General features: G+C 42.1%; 1 protein-coding gene across 1 annotated transcript in view; it reads right to left on the bottom strand.

Annotated features, from left to right (window-relative positions):
* The window catches only part of CYFIP2 (cytoplasmic FMR1 interacting protein 2), an 83,926-nt gene that overhangs the window by 45,426 nt on the left and 19,491 nt on the right, over window positions 1-19,009 (bottom strand). Inside the window, exons 6-14 of the mRNA XM_044450964.1 lie at window positions 18,327-18,508; window positions 17,943-18,039; window positions 17,240-17,368; window positions 16,305-16,409; window positions 10,734-10,825; window positions 5,597-5,714; window positions 2,527-2,646; window positions 2,226-2,351; window positions 231-397 (exon numbers count right to left, since the gene is read on the bottom strand). Of these exons, the coding sequence (XP_044306899.1) occupies window positions 231-397; window positions 2,226-2,351; window positions 2,527-2,646; window positions 5,597-5,714; window positions 10,734-10,825; window positions 16,305-16,409; window positions 17,240-17,368; window positions 17,943-18,039; window positions 18,327-18,508 (1,136 nt within the window). The remainder of the gene's footprint in view (window positions 1-230; window positions 398-2,225; window positions 2,352-2,526; window positions 2,647-5,596; window positions 5,715-10,733; window positions 10,826-16,304; window positions 16,410-17,239; window positions 17,369-17,942; window positions 18,040-18,326; window positions 18,509-19,009) is intronic.

Genomic DNA, 19,009 nt, shown 5'->3' with positions numbered 1-19,009 from the left:
CTATTCTACGGACCTCAAGAGGCTCTTGCCCCTCTTATGACCTCGTTAAGGTGTGTCAGCAGGTGCCAATCATGTGTAGAACATGCAGGGAAGTGCACAATGTGATGAGGTTACAGTAAGAGGAACCCTGGGGAATGCACTCCAGGCCTGCGAACTTTGGCAGCAGTCCTGCACTGAGCGGAGCATCTAATTTTCTTCTCTCAAAGCACACAGTAAACCCGAAGCCTCACCTGATCAGGACATTCTTTTTCTTCCTGACTGCTTGCCTCAGTGGCTCTCTCAGTGTCACCTGGGCAAAATCCTGCAGAGCGGCATAGATCGTGTTCCTGATGGCTTGGTTGAAAACACTTTCCATGCGGCCCATGAGCACTTGCAGGCCTTTTATCATTGCTATCACCTGGAGTTAGAATTAGAAAAGAGGAGCATTTGTTTTCTCTGCCTTCCTATTTAAAAAAAGAAAGAAAGCACATGCCTTCCTTTCATGTTCCATCAGAGAATCAATCTCATTAATGAAAGATTGACAGCCACAAAGTGTTTCATTCTAGGGGGCAGAGGGAGAGATCATTTCAAAATTATCTAGCAGTTCAAAAACACATTAAACCTTTTCCTTGACACTCACACTCACAATGTGCAAACACGCACAACAGTGCTGGAGTAAAACAAAAAAAACCCTTTCTAATCATGTTTTATTATTAATTAAAAATAATTCCTGATAAGGAATGAGTAAAAAGTTCTTAATAATATTAACCAGACACACTGAAACTGTTATTTCACGTACTGGATAAAGAAAGCTGTTTTATGATTCCACTTGTACAAGGTAAGATCTAAAAGTTACTCAGGCTGTGCTAACCCAGTGGCTTTTTTTTCTTTTTTGAGGGGCTGGCTCCCCAGCCACACTGCAGACCACTTTTGAAACCACGCTCCATTTCAAAAGCAGATGCCCGCGTAAGTATGAGGACATGTGTTTCCAAGAACACAAACCTAAAGCCCTGTAAAGACCTCTACAGTTCTTTGGACACTAACCACAGATGTCAATGGCAAATCTGGAAAGGAATTTGGATTAATGAGATTCCCTGCATGCAGACAGTATTGGGAGGAAAGGGGCAACACTTTTCCCTAAGCAGAACACAAATCTGTGAATGGAAGAATGTGAGAAGAGCCCATCTGAATCAGAGCAAGGCCTATCTAGTCCAGTCCCCAGAATGGCCAGTCAAACGCCTCAGGAGGCCCACAAGCACTGGGTGAAGGCTGCAGCCCCGATGCATCCGACCCCCCATTGGAGGAATACAGCATCTGGAACCAGAGGATGCATATAGCCAGCACAGTCACTTCTCTTATAGGAACTGGGCTGGTAAAAAAATCTGCTTACTGCACAGATAAGGTAACAGATTCTGCCAGACTGCAGGAATCAGCATTGGTATATTGCTAGTAATAATAACTATGGCTGGGCTATGCAACCAAACAATACTGGTATTGCTCATCATGCATTAGTGCTGTTTAACAAGATATATCATGAGGTTAAATCAAGGGTGGGCAACTCTGGGCTCTCCAGATACTTTGGCCTATAACTCCTATGATCCCTCACCATTGGTTACACTGGCTAGGAGTTGTAGGCTAAAATGTATGGAGGGTCACAGGTTTCCCACTACAGGCAGTCCCCAGCTTACAAGTGAGTTCTGTTCCTGAGAAAATGGAAATTCATCTTTAAGTTGAATTTGTATGTCAGTTGGATCACATATAGTTGGCTCTCCACATTCATGGGGGTTGGGGTGCAAGGACCCCCATGAAAGTAGAAAAACTGCTAATATCTCTAGCCCCACCATCCCCCAAATTCACCAACATTTCCTCTTTGAAGCAAGGAAACACTGGAGAGATTTCCCTCTTTTGGTGGCTGGGGCAGGAAGGCATGTTTTGGAGGGCCCCCCCTCTCCTTTTGCTTCCTCTCCCTCTATGGTGGTGATGATTTCCTGCAGTGATTTAAACACACACACACACATGAATAGGCTTTATGGCAGTTTGTGTGCAAGTACAGGTTGTTCATAACTTGGATGTTTATTAACTTGGGGACTGCTTGTACTGCCTTAGAGCATAATAGTCCAAAATCAAAGCAGAAGCAGCTTGGACAAAAGTAACAAGAAGGAGCAGAGCTAATATCCACCCCCCAGATCACCCTTTTCAAGCCACACTTGATGCTTTATATGCAATGAGCCAATGTAGCCACCCACCTCCACAAATGCAAACTTTTCTTCGCTGGTATAATTGTACCGTGTGGCTCTTTCATACTCCTCAGCAGTACCCGGACAATCTTTGTTACAGAATTTATCGGTGGGATGGACCAGCTTCCAAGAATACTGAACAGAGAAAACAAAAGTCAACATAACTGTGACACCAATTTTGAACGAACATGTGTTGGATCATTTAATGATCAGGCAATTTCTCCTCTGCATTGAGAATTTCTGGGTTATTTCATGTTGGCATCTGTGGCCTGGGAATTAATATACACACATGGCTATGGCTGATACATACCACTTCCATAACATGTGCACTCCACTTGGATAGAAGTTGCAGTCCCCGTAGAGCCAGGTCAAAAAGCTCCCTGTATTCTTCATCTGACTTCTGGCTGTCCAACCCTGAGCCAGTCACAACCTGCAGAACATCAGACACCTTTCTATCTGAGGGACATATGAGTTAATGTCTCAATCTTATCTTTTTTTTCAATTGCTACTATTTCTATTAACTGGGATTAATCTCTGAGTAAGACTTTAAGGATAAAAAAAAAGTGACTACAGGGGAAATGGGAGCGAGAAGAGAACAGACATGGTTGAGACGAGATGCAAAGCTTGTGTCCACCAAAATGACTCCACAAACTTATGTTTCTGCTTCAGACCATTTTAACTGATACCCCAGACGATATATTTTAAAAAATGGCAAAAGCAATTAATGGCTTTACGGGGCAGAAGCCCAGAAGATCTTCTTTTAGTAGACCAATGGAAAAAGGGGCAGAGCATGTGGGGCTGGGGAGTCCAAATATAAGATTCAACTGTGAAAATAGCCAGTTGCACCACTAAATGTACATTGTCACACAACATTTCATTGACTTGGGATGGAATATGTATAGGAGGTGCAGGGTTTTCCTGTTAATAAATTCTTGGTCATTCCATTATAACATTTATAATAGATCAGGAACCTTCTCACTGCTAGAATTTTCACAGAATGGAAAGGATAGGCAAAACTCTTGGCACCAGATATTTTTCATCCAGCATTTGAAAACAATCATGTGCCTGTATCTTGTAAAGGAACCCTGGCTGAGTTGTTTTGGAAGAATTTATATTATCTCTCTTGTCTCTACACACAAAGAAAAAGGAGACAACTATGTTGGCCTTGCCCTCCTCATTTTTCTCCCTGTGTTCATGCCAAACATCTGCAGAAGCAAACCTTCTGTATTCATGTAGAACCCTGGGAAATCAGGCACATACAGCCAACATGGACACAAACAGCTCCTCTCTATAAATGTTTGCCCAGAACACCACAGCAGTGATGAGGACAATGACAGAAAGTGATGGAGCCAACATGCTTGCTCCTGCTCTTTTTCCTTGTCTGTGGAATCCTCCCAGAAAACAAATGTCTGCACACGACTTAAGTCTGGTTCTTCTAAAGCTTTACACATGTGCAGAGAAGTGGACTAAAGAATGCTGGCAGGCAATTCCCACTGGGATAAGTGTTTCACAAAACAAGGGCAAAGACTGTGGCATGGAAAATGAGTTCCAGAGCATTTTTGTTGGTACTTAATTTCATACAAGACACAAAAGATCTTTAAAACAGTTTCAAACACATGCTGGAGATGTTGTCAAGAGACTTGTATCCTTATCCTCTGATAGAGATATTTGGAGAAAAGATCTGGGGAAAGCTATTAATGATATACTTGGAACAAAATACTTCCAAGAAAGCTTGCACTTCTGAGTATGTTTCCAAAGAAATGTGGTCTTCATTGCTTAAGATGTTTATTTTGCACTTATTAGTAGAAAGATCAATATTTATAGCCCACGGAAATAGTTCAGTGATTTTAACTAGCAATGCTTCAGAGGCTGTGGAATCATTTGTTCATGGACGAGCTCACCTCCCACAGGAAGCCTTGCTATCATTTTACACAGTACGGTATTATAGATGTGTGGGAATTCTATTTGCACAGTCATCTGACAGCCTTTTCCCTTGCTGGCATCCATTAGGTTTGCATGAAGTTGAGCCAGAATAAGGATTTTCACTTTTTTTAATAGCAAAAAAAAAATCTGTGCACTAAAAAAACTATTCTTGAAATTTGCACAAACTTATGTTTTTTAAATCGGACTTTGCCAACTGTGTACTTGTGCACTTGCATGTGTGCAAAGCCTTGTCAATGTCCTTGGAAGTGTCTCCTCTCAAAGGGCAGGAGGCAGCATAAAACAACACTGAGAAAACAAGGCTACAAATTAAATTCTTGCTTTGTCTTCCCAGACAGCCTTCAAAAGGCAAGCTGCCAAGAGAAAGAAAAGCTTTGAATGGATCTTTCCTTGCAAAAGGGGGTGCCCAGTAGATCATCCCCTTTTTGTGAGATCCCCTTCTTCTTATTTGTCAATTTGAATGTTCTTAGTCTCTTGTACCTTTTCACCTTTTTCTAAACCTCCATGAGCAGAAAGTGAGAAGCTACCTCATTTACAGGAACTTTGACAGTTTTGACAATAACTGTTACAATTTAGGCTTCCTTTTAAGATTTGGAGCTTTAAAATGGGCTAACAGAGCTAACAGGGTCATCTACATATTACAATTAGTATATTTGCATGAAATGTTTTAAAAATGCATGCATTACTCACAGATGCTGAAAAAAATTCAGTGCAGTCCACCACCAATTGCCGGATTGGAAATGTTCCGTTAGGGTTAAACAAAATGGAATTCCCAGTTTTGCCCAGTCCTATACCTATTTATGTCTTATATTGATCATATTATTTCCTCCTGCCAGGTTATCCCACATCAGTATAAGTTTTTGCTGATCTACTACAAGAAAAACTTTAGAGCTTGAAGGTTTTGTCCGAAACCTAACAGATTTGGATGTATTTTATCTTGCGTTCAGTTTTTATCCCATTTGATCTATTAACACTTTAAAAAAAGAAATAAGATGCTGAGTAAATTGGTGAACTGCAAAAGCTAAACAAGTGGCTAAAGAGGGGAAAGTAAAAGATCAGAGAGGGACATGCAATATGGAAGGACAGAGGATGGTACATTGTTCTGAATACAGGAGGTCTCAGATTCAAGTCAAGGAATTCCAAGCTAAAAGGATCACAAGCAACAGGGTTGGCAAAGGTCTGTCTCTGCCCATGTACCTGGAGAGCTGCTGCCAGTCAGAGCAGGTAGAATCGGGTTAGCTGGGCCACAAGTATTTCATAAAGGTAATTGTATGTATTCTCATAAGAATAGGTTAGCTGCATTCTAATGTTAGAGATGGAAAACTGAAAGGTCACAGTTTCACAGAGTTAATGACCAGCCTGAGATTTTCCCAAGTCCACCCCCAATATTCCCCGTTTTGTCTCCTGCACTGCCTTCTTTCCTTCCCATGGAAGCTTACCTCACTGTTGCTGTACCGAGCGAGTTCGGAGATGAAGCGGATATGATCATCTCGGATCTGCACCATCTGCTCGCAGATGTTGTACTGGGGACTGATGCTGCTCTGAGTGCATGTCCACCTGGGCAGAAAACCAATGCCTCTGAGTTAACACTCATCACAGTGAAACAACAGCCATGACTCAAGATGCCTCTGCTCTTTCACTTCACAAGCACATTGTTACATCCAGCATAATTGAGCTTGTTGCTGTGCCCTGCAGTTATCTGTTAAGCTGTGCATAGACCTGGCGGACATGTTACAGGACCTGTTAATTGCTCAGAACAACCCTGAAGCCTCCTCATAATTCACACCTTCATTATATACCTACAATCGACATATTTTGCAGCCATAAAGAAAACTGCACTAATAGAACTATCACAGGCACAAAACTAAATTATCGCCTGCTCAGAAAACGGGTGAGGGAAGCAGAAGACTGGTTTTCAGTAATTATAATGTAAAACCAACATTTGCACTGAAAGCAGGAAATGAAAGGTCTCCTTAATATTTTGTTTCAGTTCTGGTCATGTGCCCACATCAAAAACCAAAACAGAATGGTCAATGTAGCAGGTGGAATTATAATGCCTGATTGGCTCAACCTCCTATTTTCCAAAAGCACTAGAGCATCAAAACTTACAGAAACATAGAAACAGAGTGAATCAGAAGGGGTCTCCTGGGCCATCTAGTCTGACCTCCAGCTCCAGCTGGCTCCATTCACGACATGCCCACCATGTGCATGTCCAGCCTATCTTTGAACACCCTCACTGATGGGGCCTCAACCACCCCCCGTGGAAGCCCATTGCACACCCTCGGGGTCCTGACTGTCAGGAAGTACTTCCTGGCATCTAAACTGAACCTTGGTTCCCTGGGTTGGGTCTCCCTGTTGGAGCGCATCCTGCCCTCCTCTGCAGGGGAGAACAGGTCTCTACCCACCTCCGTGTAACACCCCCTCCCATACCTGTATGTCACCAACAGACCCCCTCTGAGTCTCCTCTTCTCCAGGCTGAAAAGCCCCAATTCCCTCAGTCTCACTTCATACGACTTCCCCTGCAAACCAGCCACCAACCTGGTGGCCCTATGCTGCACTGACTCTAAGCAGGGTATATCCTTCCTGTAATGAGGGGCCCAAAACTGAACACAATACTCCAGTTGCGGGCACACCAGAGTCTTACAGAGTGGAAGTAATACCTTTCAATCTAGAAGCCACACTTCTGGCTATGCAACCAAGGGTGGCGTTCGCCCTCTTGACCACCGCATCACACTCCTGACTCATGTTCAGCCTGCAGTCAACCAGCACCCTGAGATCCCTTTCACAAGTGCTGTTCTCCAGCCACTTATCCCCTAACCTGCATTTATGAGACCCATTCCTATGCCCCAAGTGCAAGACCTTGCACTTACCCACATTGACTCAGTTCACACATCACCATGGCTGGAATTTCTAAATGTAGACAAACTTGCCAGCCTGTTTTTATTTTCCACCTGCTCAGCATTTCCATTTCTGTTCTGTGGAGGCCTCTGGAGGCACAGCAACTATGATCACAGTCAGCCCCACTGAAGGTCGACAAATGCACTTCATACAGTCTTCTGATTCCAGTTTCCAGTTCATGGTATTCCACAGTTTGTCAATTCAAGTATCAACCAAAAATCAATAAACAGTTCAGCATCCTTAGCATGGTTTCATGTGATGTTCACAATGAACCATTCATTTCCCCTTTCCTAGGAGTACGAATTTAGCCCAACTCACTGGCCATGTAACTATTTTGGACAAAACAAACTTCAGTCCATGGCACATCTGTGGGCTACCAGCTTGTGCTAACTGCTTTGTTATTCAAAACCTGTGCTTGTTGTGTGTCATTAGCCATAAAAACACAGGGTTTCTCATTTTTCTTGCTCCATATTTGGAATCCTTTGTTATATTGAGATAGATGCAGTTCTGTTATGTTGACACTAGATGAGCAAGTCCTGTAATAGCTCCAGATTTTTCTAACCCCGATATTCTACTCTTACCCTTTCAGTGTCCTGCTTCCCCAAAGGAATTGGCAGGATAACAGAGATGATCAGCTACTTTGCTGCACTAGCCCAGCCTGTCACATATAATCTCTGCCCTAACATGGAGGTAAAAGGCCACATGAGAAAAACATGGTTAATTGCTTCTTGGCATGAAGGTGGAAGAGCATAATAGAGGGAACAACATGACAGTGCAAGAAATAAGAAAACTGTTGTACAACCAGTTCATGTCCAAAATCTTTTCCCCTAGGAAGGAGAGAGTTGCAGGAGCCACTCTGCTTTGATTGAAAATCGAGCAAGAAAGGAATTGTTAGTAAATGAGGACAACAGGAGGAAATATACTGTCTTTTGACTATTGGGAGGGAACTGAAGATGTTAGAAATGGGGTTAAACACATACATTGCAAAACAACTTCCATTAATGGAAGATCTTCCTAGGTTCCATGGATTTAGCTCAGGCTGGGATCCAACAGACTTTGGCAGTATGTGGTGAAGGTTAGAATTATTAGTAAGAAACTAACCATACATTCATGCTGGTAAGGCAAATCATTAGTCAGATACTTTTAGACTGATCGCAACACAGAAACATTGAATGTTAATATGCACTGTTTGCCACTTCTTCACCAAGGTACACTGAAACCTGAATTTCTGTAAGGGTGATTACAAGAGATTACCCCACAACCTTTAGCTTCTTGAGGTCTTATCTTGGACTAAATCTATGCAGCATCATGAAACAAGTTCCACAGAATTGGTCTGTATTCTTGGCCACTTCACAAAACAAGTCCATCAGCTTATGGCATAGAAAGGAGACTGAAAGTGCTATCCAATGCATATCGGTTGGGACATTTAGATTTAATATTCTAAGCAAGCTGGTGGTCCTGCCATCAATATTAGCACCAGGCCAAAACAAGGCTTTGTAACACAATTAGCAGCAGCCATTACCATTGACATATGTAAGTGGCCAGAAGGATTGATGCTCCAAAGAGAACTGTGTGGAGAGTCTAGCCATGTCTCTTCTTGCGTGTGAGAAGTGGACTGGGAGAGCTTACAACAAACTCTTAATTTAACCTTCAACAGCATATCTATTCTCACTGGTACTCCCTGAGGAATGACTGACAATACCCTCCAAGGCAGCAGAGTCATGTTGCATGTACACTACGGGGCTGGAAGTTCACTTCCCCCCTCCGCCATATGATTTGAATCTTGATCATCAATTTCCTTGGAAAAGAGTCTAGCTTGAACCAATGGGATTGACTCTTCCTTATCTCTGCTGCCTTTTTGAAAGCCCTGCTGCTTGAAAATTTGTATGTCTCATCTCATAACTATTCTCCCCTGAAAAAGCAGCCTAGACAGATAGAGAAAGTGTTGGATCCATGCTCTGGAGGATTTTATATCCTATTGAAAAATGTGGATAAAAACTCCCCAGAGCAGGAACACCTCACTCACATTCCAAGTATTAGCATTCACACATGCATTCATAACCACCAAGCATAAACACATACAGAACGGACAGTACACATGCAAGTACAGACAGAGAATGGAACATTCACAAATATATCCACAGAGGATGTTATCACACGAACATTTACACATGTATCCATTTTGCCAACATGTAAGTGTACTCCGTATATACGCTTTCACCAAGACTGAACCATTCACCTGCTCCCATCCACATGGATGCCCATCAGCCAATCATGCACTGTTGTGTGCACACACACACTCACAGGCATTCTCTCTCCCTCTCTCTCCCTCTCTCTCTCTCTCTCTCACACACACACACAGCACAAACCACTGCTATACACTCACAGTCAACTCCAAATAGCTTCAAAGGTTTGCATGTTTCTTATTTGTGAACAATTTATTCTAGAGAGATTGTTCACAAATAAGGGACCAGCAAGTCTGTCTAACCAGTAAGCGTTGGAAGGGAAATGAGAAAGTCTTTGCAGGAACAGAGATGGGATAGAAGCATGGGGGGATTGTGACCAAGCAAAAGGCTAGGGAGAGTTTGTAAAGCAGGTTGCAGGTTCAAGCAGGATGGGTAAAGCAACATGGGTCCAGGCAGGAGGCAATGTGGATCTTGCTCGAAGCAAGCCAAGTGTCTTCTGCTGGGACCAGCAGGTGAGGCCCGCTTAGGTGAGGCCCTGAATGATGAGCAAGGACTGATGCTGAAACAAATGGAAGTAATAGGCAGTAGGAAATAGGAAGCAGGTAACTCAAGGGGAGAAGTCAGGACCATGGTCTGCACGACTTGGGAGAACTCCAACGGGATACATGCTAGTGCTCCAACAAAGTCAGAGGTTCACAGAGACTAAAATTCGCTTGTCAGATGTGAGGTGGATGGCCCTGGCCTGGTCCCTGCACTGCTTCATTTGAGTGCCCATTTAAGCCTGAAGCTTGCAGAGTAGCCACAGAACTTGGACTGGTTGGGAAGGGAGCAGGTCCAGGTTCTGGGCCTGAGAGCTCCACATTGCCAATTTAAATGAAGAGCAAAATGCCACATTCACGCTTGACTTATTGATCCCAGATTTGATCCTTGGGCGAGCTCAAAATATTTGGCGCTTCTGTGGTGCTCCTCTACCTGAAGGTCACAACCGTACATGTCTGGGATGTCTGAGGCCTGGATCAAAACAGGAACAAATCCGGAAAGGATCACTGAGACAGCAGAGCAAATGGATTCAACAATGATAGCAATGTTTCAGAAAGAGCTCTCTCAGCCTGTTACATCCCACTTCATTTTTTGCCAGGATTGTTGGAAGAAGGCTGGGAGAAAAAGACAGAAACAAGAATAGCTGGGACTGCAACAGCCTATTTCAAGGTGCTGGGCACACCCAATTCTGCACTGGACTGGACTGCACTGCTTGATCAGTATCATTCAAGGTACAGTAAGGAAAGGATGAGAAATGATGAACCCACACATCCTACATTGACACATTCACTCCTATGGAGTCATGCCCAGTAACATAATCACATGGACACATGCTCACAGGCACTCATGCACAGATCTCACACACGAGAGCAGGAGAGTTGCCAATGTCTTGGCAACTTCCTCTCTTGACCAGGACACACCAAAGCCAAGAGACATTATGGCAGGCACTCACTTGGATTTGTTCTCCTCATAGTGAGCACTGGTCTTAATGTATCTGGCCAGCTCTATCTGCATATCGCCGAATAAAGGAACCACTTGCAGCTGCTGGAAGAAAAAACAAAAGACGGTTTAAATAAGGCAGAGAGGTTCCCTTTGGTCTGAGAGAGCAATTCAGGAGATGTGGGAGGGGTCTTGAGCCACAGAAGGGGATCAAGCTTTGGAAAAGCTGTCCCAGCAACACTTGGGTGAGCAAAAGGCATTCTGAGATTTTCAACGTGAGTTGGAAACATGTAAGAAGGCCCCTAAAGGCAAGCAAATATGACATCTCAAACCAGATTTACACATCTTGGCCTAGTAAAGTAGTCATGGGGCGACATAGTTATCATTTTGCGTAATGATCATTTCTTCTCAAGATGGTAAGGTAAGCTCTATGAGGTAAGATGTTAGCATATACCAGGAAGCATTCAACAACTAAACAACCTTTTACTGCGCATGGTTAACCCTCTGAACTCAAGAAAGGGGAGCACATTGAGAAAGAAACACCTGTCAGATGGCAGCTTCTGTCAAATAAAGAGTCACAGTGACTACCACTCAACAATCGCTATGAGAAATGATACTGCTTCACCCACCATCTGTGTGAGTCAGCAGTGCTCTATACAACATAATCACTTACAAAGCACACATATTGGGGGAGCAACCATGTTCCAGTATGAATTTAAGTGAAAGAGTATTAGCACACCAAAAACGGCACCACAGTTCTAAACTGGGGTCGCCAGATGCAACGGAGAAGAAGGAGCGTGCTTCTCTAAGGGTTGCACAGAGGAAGGAATTGTAGCAGGTGAGCTTGCATGACAAGTTGCATAACTGAAACTCCTTTTTCTACAGAACCATTGCATGAGTATGAGCGCTCTCTTCTTTTGCATCCGGCCGCTCTATTCTAAACCCCTGAACCAGAAAGTATCTCTTGAACCAGTAACTTCCTGCTCTGCTTCCTGCTATCACCACCAGCAATACATGCCAACACTCTATACAAGTTCTAGTCAGGAATTTGGTGCCTTCTCTCATCTTCTGAAGGCACACACAGCTTGCCTCATGGTCTTCATTTCACCACCATGGCAATCCTATCAGGTTAATAAGATTATGATTATTCCCATGTGTCCGTTATCAGACAGTGACTTTTCACAATTAAAATTATTGCCTGATGGGAAGAGAAATGCACACTTAAGTTTGTCAGATAACATGCTCTTCTCAATGAGAATGTATGAATTGACCAATAACTGTAATAACTGGATCTGGAGCATCTGGCAGCAAGATATTTTATAGAGACAGATAAAACTGTCAAAGATATTAAGCTAGTTAAATATATGTGAGTTTCAAACAACTTCTAAGACTTTACAGAAAACGGGTCAAGTTTGTAGACCAGCTTGTGCAGCAATAAAACTAACCCTGACACACTTCTAAGGATGATAGAATCCCATCTTAGGATCCAGAGAAACCAAGACAGCCCTTAGAAGAGAAAGGGAATTTTTAAAAATTCTTTTTAATCATTGCTATAGCAGATAATCATATTTGTGCTCAAGATGGAATTTTGTTCCTGATCTGAATGATTTGTGGCTTGCATTGTACATCTTCCCTTGAAGGATGAGGCATGCTTCACCTCTCTGAATCAGTATCTCTTGGTACTGCACCTTCACCCCTTCATGCTCTGTCCCAGTGGCACATTCTGAACTGGGAAACCAAAAACTGTATGGAGTAAATGCTTAGGCAAGAACCAAAGAATATGTCCACATTAAAAAAAGTTAAGCTTCAACTAAGTCTGTATTAGGAAGCTGAAGTAACTGAAAGCCCACACACACACAAGTGCTGTATTAAAAATGTAGACCGGAACCCAGGGAGCTTTCATTGCAATGTGGATAACTCTAGCTTTTGGTGATTCAACTAAAGCTATCAGATTATAACATAAATCAGTTCCGATATTGTATTTTGGCAAATGCAGGGATCATTCTCTTATCTGCATGCAAAGGAAAAAGCAACATGCAACAGAGTTTGTGTGAATTCATCCTGGGACCTGTCCCTAGGGATGGCAAAGTCCAAATCTTTACAGTTATATTAAATGAGAATTCGCTCCTTTCACTTGTCAAGGTTCTTAACAGTGGACCATGCTGGTGAGGATAAGCCTAAACTGATTTTTAAAAAGCTTTTTTACACATGCCAGATTACTTCTTCCATTGCTGGATGAAGAGTTAGTCACATTTTCAGAACAGGCAGGGTACAGTAAAATGCAGTTAGGTTACAGTTCACAACGGAAATGAGGTTCTTTAATTAGATAACAGTAGCAAGCCAGCATTTATATTTGGGAGTACTGCAGATTGAATACCTCCAAATCAAACATGTGGAGAGGGGGAGGTTGATGGTTTACACACTCGGTCTGCTGCCTTACTCACAAGACAAATGCAATGCCATGTATCCACAGAGGCATTCCCAAGCTTTCAGTGTGAACATCTGCAGCAAATTCAGGATGCTCTGGGAGCAGTGGAGCTGGAGGCAAGCAGGTTACATTCAGAATGAAGGAAAAGAAAAGGTTTTTGGAGGTGGAAACAAAACAGGATCATCAGCTTGTCCCTTCCCACCCACAACAAAAGGTTAGTTCCTACTGCTTTTCAAGTGCTGCAGAGCAGCTATAGTTAGCGGCCAGAAGACTGATTGTGTTCCTCTGCAATGTTTCAGCTGAAACAAAGCTGCATCAAGATGTGGCAGCACTCCAAATGCATTGTGGGGGAAAATGCTGTGCAAATGTTTTATGAAAGAGACCAAGGGAATGGACAGCAACCTACCATCAATGGAAAATATGCAACATCTTTTGTTCTTGTGTTAATATAAAGAAACATATGCAAGGGTGCCTAGCTTAAATCCTGAAGGCCTCTTGTGGTTTTTAAAAGCATGTAATTTCCAGCAGGTGTGGCTTCTACTGTCTTTGCAGCATTGTAAATTGGGGTTCTGTATCTGGCAAGCCTTCTAATCAACTTTAGGTTTAAGGACTCATTAAGTGTTTGGATGTAAAAATATTTACAGAATGCATCATAATACACTAAAGTCTGAGCCTGAATATTAACAGGAAATAGTGCAACACTTGGCTCTGGTTGGCTTTTAAAAGGGTAGGCAACAGGGCAAAAATGGTAAGTTGTTACATGTTACTATTTGCTCTCTCTTTTAATCAACTGTCAGAACAGGGGATTTTTTAACCACAGTTTTAAACCAGACAGTTTTAAAAACTGTCTGAAGCCTGAGAATGAGCTGGAAAGATCGAAAAAAATAGGACCACAAGAGGCTGTAACATAAAGGAACTAAGCAATTAAGGTATCTTATAAACTGCACCTGACAGAGAATCAGTTCTAGCTGTTAACCCCATAAGGAGTTTCTTCTTTGTTCTTTGCTGCATTTACTTTTAAGAACTGCTTTGTTTTCTCATTGAGAAATGATCTAGATAATAGTATTGTACTTAGTTACGCATGCCATGCTGAAATACATGGAACTGACCTATACATTAATAATATAGATTCATGCCCCTCATATCTTAACTTGATGGGGAAGAAGACTGCATCAAAATGGAAACAACAGAAGCAGGTGGAATCACAGCAGTGCTTGCAAATGATACTATAGTTCCAGCCCTGAATAAATACAAGGGGTCTTCAAAAAGTTCCTGCACTTTTAAAAACTCTATTTATTAAGAATTTCAAAAACAAATTAGATCAGTTTTCTATATAGTCACCTTTCTTTGCAAAGCATTTTCCCCATCATTGTACCAACTTTTAATGACATCAGCAAAACATATATGAAATATATTTATAAAGTACAAAATATAAAATGTGGAAACTTTTTGAAGACCCCTCATACTTTTAAAAATACATTCATGATCTGAGTTTCAGGAAAAATCAGAGAGTTGATGCAGAATTAACTCATTTAATACTTAGATGACTTGAATGTTGTACAAAGAAAGCATCCAAAGAGCAGGCGTGCCACAGGTTTCAATTAACAGACAAAACAAGTCCCAGCTACTTGCAATGTCCATACTTCATTTCAGCAGCTTCATTTAAAATGGAAATAAATATAGCATTAAACCAGGTCTAAAACACCTACATTCATTTTGAGTAAGTCAAGTCTCCATTTGTGTTTCAGTGGTAAGTGCTACAAGGTATGGCAGGAACACCTATCTCTGGAAATACCTGGTAAACAGAACTAGTACATGGTCATGGTTGCCACTTTTTCACACATGTGATTCCTCTCCACACACTTATCTTCACCACAGAAAAACCCATTATGAAAGCTTCACTGTAACACATGAACAGCTCTTCAGTTCCTAGATCCAGGTTACCAAGAATATTACAAGTAGTCACTAGGGCTATTCAGGAGGCTCCAGCAATGCAGAATGCCTGAAGCAGTGAATTTATTTCATAGCTCCCGCCTGCCTCATTAACTTTGCCACAGTATCTCTCTCAGTTCTGACTGAGCAGGTGAAACTTTGCTGCACATTCATCTGATGAGAAATATCTGACATGGAAAAAGTGTTCAAATATTCCGAGCAAAGGTATTAAATTCGGGCTGCTAAAGCTTTGTTGGTTTCACATGGACCCCTAGTTCAACTGGGGTCCACCAGGAGAAGGGCCTTTAGCAGAGAGGCCCCATTTCTATGGGATTCCTGCCTCAGGAGGTAGGCAGGCACCGGCATTCTCCTGTTTTCAGTGTCTACATGAGCCAATCTCATTCCGGGAAGCCCTTTCTTGTTGACCAGCCATGCTCTTAATATTTTAAAACTGTTTTTGAAGTACTTTAAAAAAAAACTTTAACTTGATAGTGTTCGCCACTCTGGGATCTCTTTGGATGCGGAGTGCTCTAGCAATACTGCAAATAAATAAATAAAGAAATAACACAAGGGAGCACTTACGTCTCAGCTCAGTATTGTCAACACTGATGAGCAGTGGCTCTCCACTTTATACTGAAATCTTTCCCATCCCTGCCTCAAGGCGCAAAGGACTGAACCTGGGACTTTTGCATGTAAAACATGTGCTTTAGCACTGAGCAACAATACTTCCCAATGAAGATGCTGTTGATGACGCAGAACAGGCTCGGGAATGGGTTTTCAGTATGCCAGCACATAGCCTGAATGCAACATGGGGACAACACAAAATCTACCTGAGCGTAACTGCAGCTGACCTTTAGCCTCACCGGGCCCGGGGACAAGCCAATTTTGTAGCTACACTGTAAACATGGAACAGGGCCATAAGCACTCAGCCTGCAAAAACAGGTACCAGGAACAGAAGCATCACAGTGATGGAAATGGGAAGGAAGGCCCCATCTTGAGGCAGGATGAGGTTGCATCTTTAGCAAGTGCTGACTCGCATCCAGAATACAGCATCTGCCGAAACATTCAGATATCACAGTATTGTAGTGCCAGATATTTGCATAATATGTTTGATGCCAGCAGGCCAATCTTGCAAGTATTATGCTTGCTTACTTTATTCCTAGCCAGTTCCCAAACTGTTTCCTCTGGAAATAAGTCCAAGGCAAAGCAATGCCAGACACTGACCTTAAAGAATTTATCAATTTTACTGAGGTTGATTCTCTTCTTGGCATCTAGTTTGTAAATGTTGCTGACATTTCCATCCATCAGATAGAGACCAAAACCCATCACCTAGAAGGAAAACAAGATATTGTTCAGCGGGATAAAAGAGCATCCTATGTGAACAATGTTACGTGTGGGAAAATTAGAAGAAGAAAGTAATCTAAGACCACGGTTAGGTTTGTTAATTTATGACTGGTCAATTTAATTTTTCTCCTGAAATTCACCAGTAGTCTCTTATACCAAGTCAGACTATTTGCTCATTCACTCCTATATCGCCTACCCTGACTGGCACCAGCCTGCAGGGTCTCTGGCACAGAGAGATCCTTTTAACAGGAGATTCTGGATAATGGACCTGAAGCTTCCTGCATGCAAGGCACATGTCCCGCTACTGAAGTCTGACTTCTCCCCTAGCCAGGTCTGGTCTTTGTGAAGAAGATGGTTTCCGCATAATGGCAAAGCAAGTCATGAGGAACTGGAGGAAAATGTGGCAGCTTTCCCTCTACCAAGCAAATTAAAGACTTCGGCAGCTCTAGTCCATAGGTTGTCGCATATGCACTGTAAACACGATGTATGAACCCACAAGAGAAGGCACAAAGGAGTGAAGCAACTTCCATCCCTTTCCTAGTTAAATGCAAGATATTGAAAGAAGAGGTATCAACCTGACTTTGCAGACGACTTAGTGCCCCTTATATCTAAGCACCTATGTTTGGAAATAAGAGGCTGTCTCTTCAGAGAAAAGAAGCATTAAGTCTGATACAGTAGGAAAGAAAGACGAAAATTGCAAGAAAAAATTAATTCAGGAACCAGGAAAGCATTTATTTTGAAGCAAGAAATTGCAAAGTAAGGTGGAAATTCAGTGAGGCAGATAACACAGCCTTGCCAAGAGTTGGAGGCATTACCTTTAAGAGCATGTGCTTCTCACTGGGTGTCAAGTACATCTTATTTTCATAGTAATCCACACAGATATTGACAATGTCCGCCAACAGCTCCTCATAACCAGGGATGACTTCCAGCTGCTGATGCAGGCACTTAAAAACAACAAGCCACAAATTCCTCAAAAAATTAAGTACGAACAAAAAGAAAAGCGTTGAAACAACGTGAAGCTTTAATTCCTACCAAATAACAGGCATGAAGTTACTTTAGATATGTATTGCCCAGGACATTTCCATTGCGAATTCTGATCCATTGCACAGAATAAAAACATTTCAGCTCAACGCTGCAGTTCTTTGAAAGGAGACTGAATCTCTCGCTCCTTCTACAGTATTTGATAGCTGGCAAAATATAATTCTTAAGCTAGCATGCCAACTGCAAGGGCTGCATGGAGTATGGTTGTAAGTATGCCAGCAGCGCTCCCTTCCTGTGCCCTCAATGATTCATAAACTGGCAAGGTGAACACCCCATAAGGAGACCGCTTGTATTTCAGAAGACCCAATGGCCCAAATCATAGAGCAATGAAGAACAGCAATCTTTGCTCTGCCAAATAGTTCTAATGGGCTGCAAAGGGGTCATCAATGTCCTAATCACAGGGCTGAAGTGTTCACAGAGCAAAGCAAAGTCACTTGGCTGAGCATGAAACAAGATAACCAGTGAAAAGTACCTTACCTGTGTGATCCTGTTATGATTTGCTAGAAACATGGAAAGGTTCTGTGATTCCTGGATAGACTGGGGGTCAGCCATTTTCCTCAAAAACTGGGCTGCTCTGAAAGTCAACAGAAGTCAATGGTATTTCGGTATATTATGCTAGCTTTTGTCTATATAACAGGGATTTATAAAAGGAGTCCTTGCCACAGAGTAAACACAAGAATGCCAGTTTATTATCTCTGCTTCAGTGTAAATATAATGCTAGAGCACCAGGATTTAGAAACACCTCTTTTACTGCTAAATACAGTCATCCATGTCAGGAAGAATGCAAGCCATTATTTCAAGGGTCCCCAAAAAATTCCCTCTCGTAATGGTAGAATTCAAAGGATTCTTCACTAATCTCACCTTTTGTAGGCAGAGTGGTCATTTTTTACGCTACACTTCATGTTTTTCAGTTCATCTAGGACAGCAAACATGTTGATAAACTTTCCCAGTGTCAGTAGATAAGCTTCAGAAACAAAGTCTTTCCTTCTTTCAGCATGGCACAAACGTTTCACCTCACTACAGAATCGTTCAATAGCCTTTCTCTGAAAGACAGCAAGAGACTGTTAATTCAGAGACTGGGTAAAAGCAGAAAGCTTTTAGCAAGCTCTTCTTGGAATAATTGGTTCTGATCAGAATCTTGTGATCCCCTTTGCCAACCTTGATATTACCATATTCTCATTCATCACAATAGCCAAAGAATGCTGAAATGAATCCCTTAAAACATGGTCTCTTAAGGTTTCTCCCTTTGGAAAATTCGAATAGCAAAAACCTATTAATAGGGCCTATTTACTCAACACTGTGGTTCACTCTTGAAATAAGAACTGCTGGAAGGAAAGTCTCTGTGTGTGTTGCAAGTAACAACAGAATTATTATTATTATTATTATTATTATTATTATTATTATTATTACTACATTTATAATCTGCCATCTTCTTGCATGGGACCCAAGGTGACCTACAAGGTTCTCCTCCTCTCCATTATATTCTCACAACAACAATCCTGCGAGGAAGGTTGGGCTGAGAGTCTGTAATTATCCCAAAGTCA

This window comes from Varanus komodoensis, unplaced genomic scaffold (genome assembly GCF_004798865.1).
Source record: "Varanus komodoensis strain SLA01 unplaced genomic scaffold, ASM479886v1 scaffold6_1, whole genome shotgun sequence".
NCBI lineage: Eukaryota > Metazoa > Chordata > Lepidosauria > Squamata > Varanidae > Varanus > Varanus komodoensis.
Note: the sequence above shows the minus strand (reverse complement) of the source record. Positions and strands in the feature narration are given on the sequence as shown.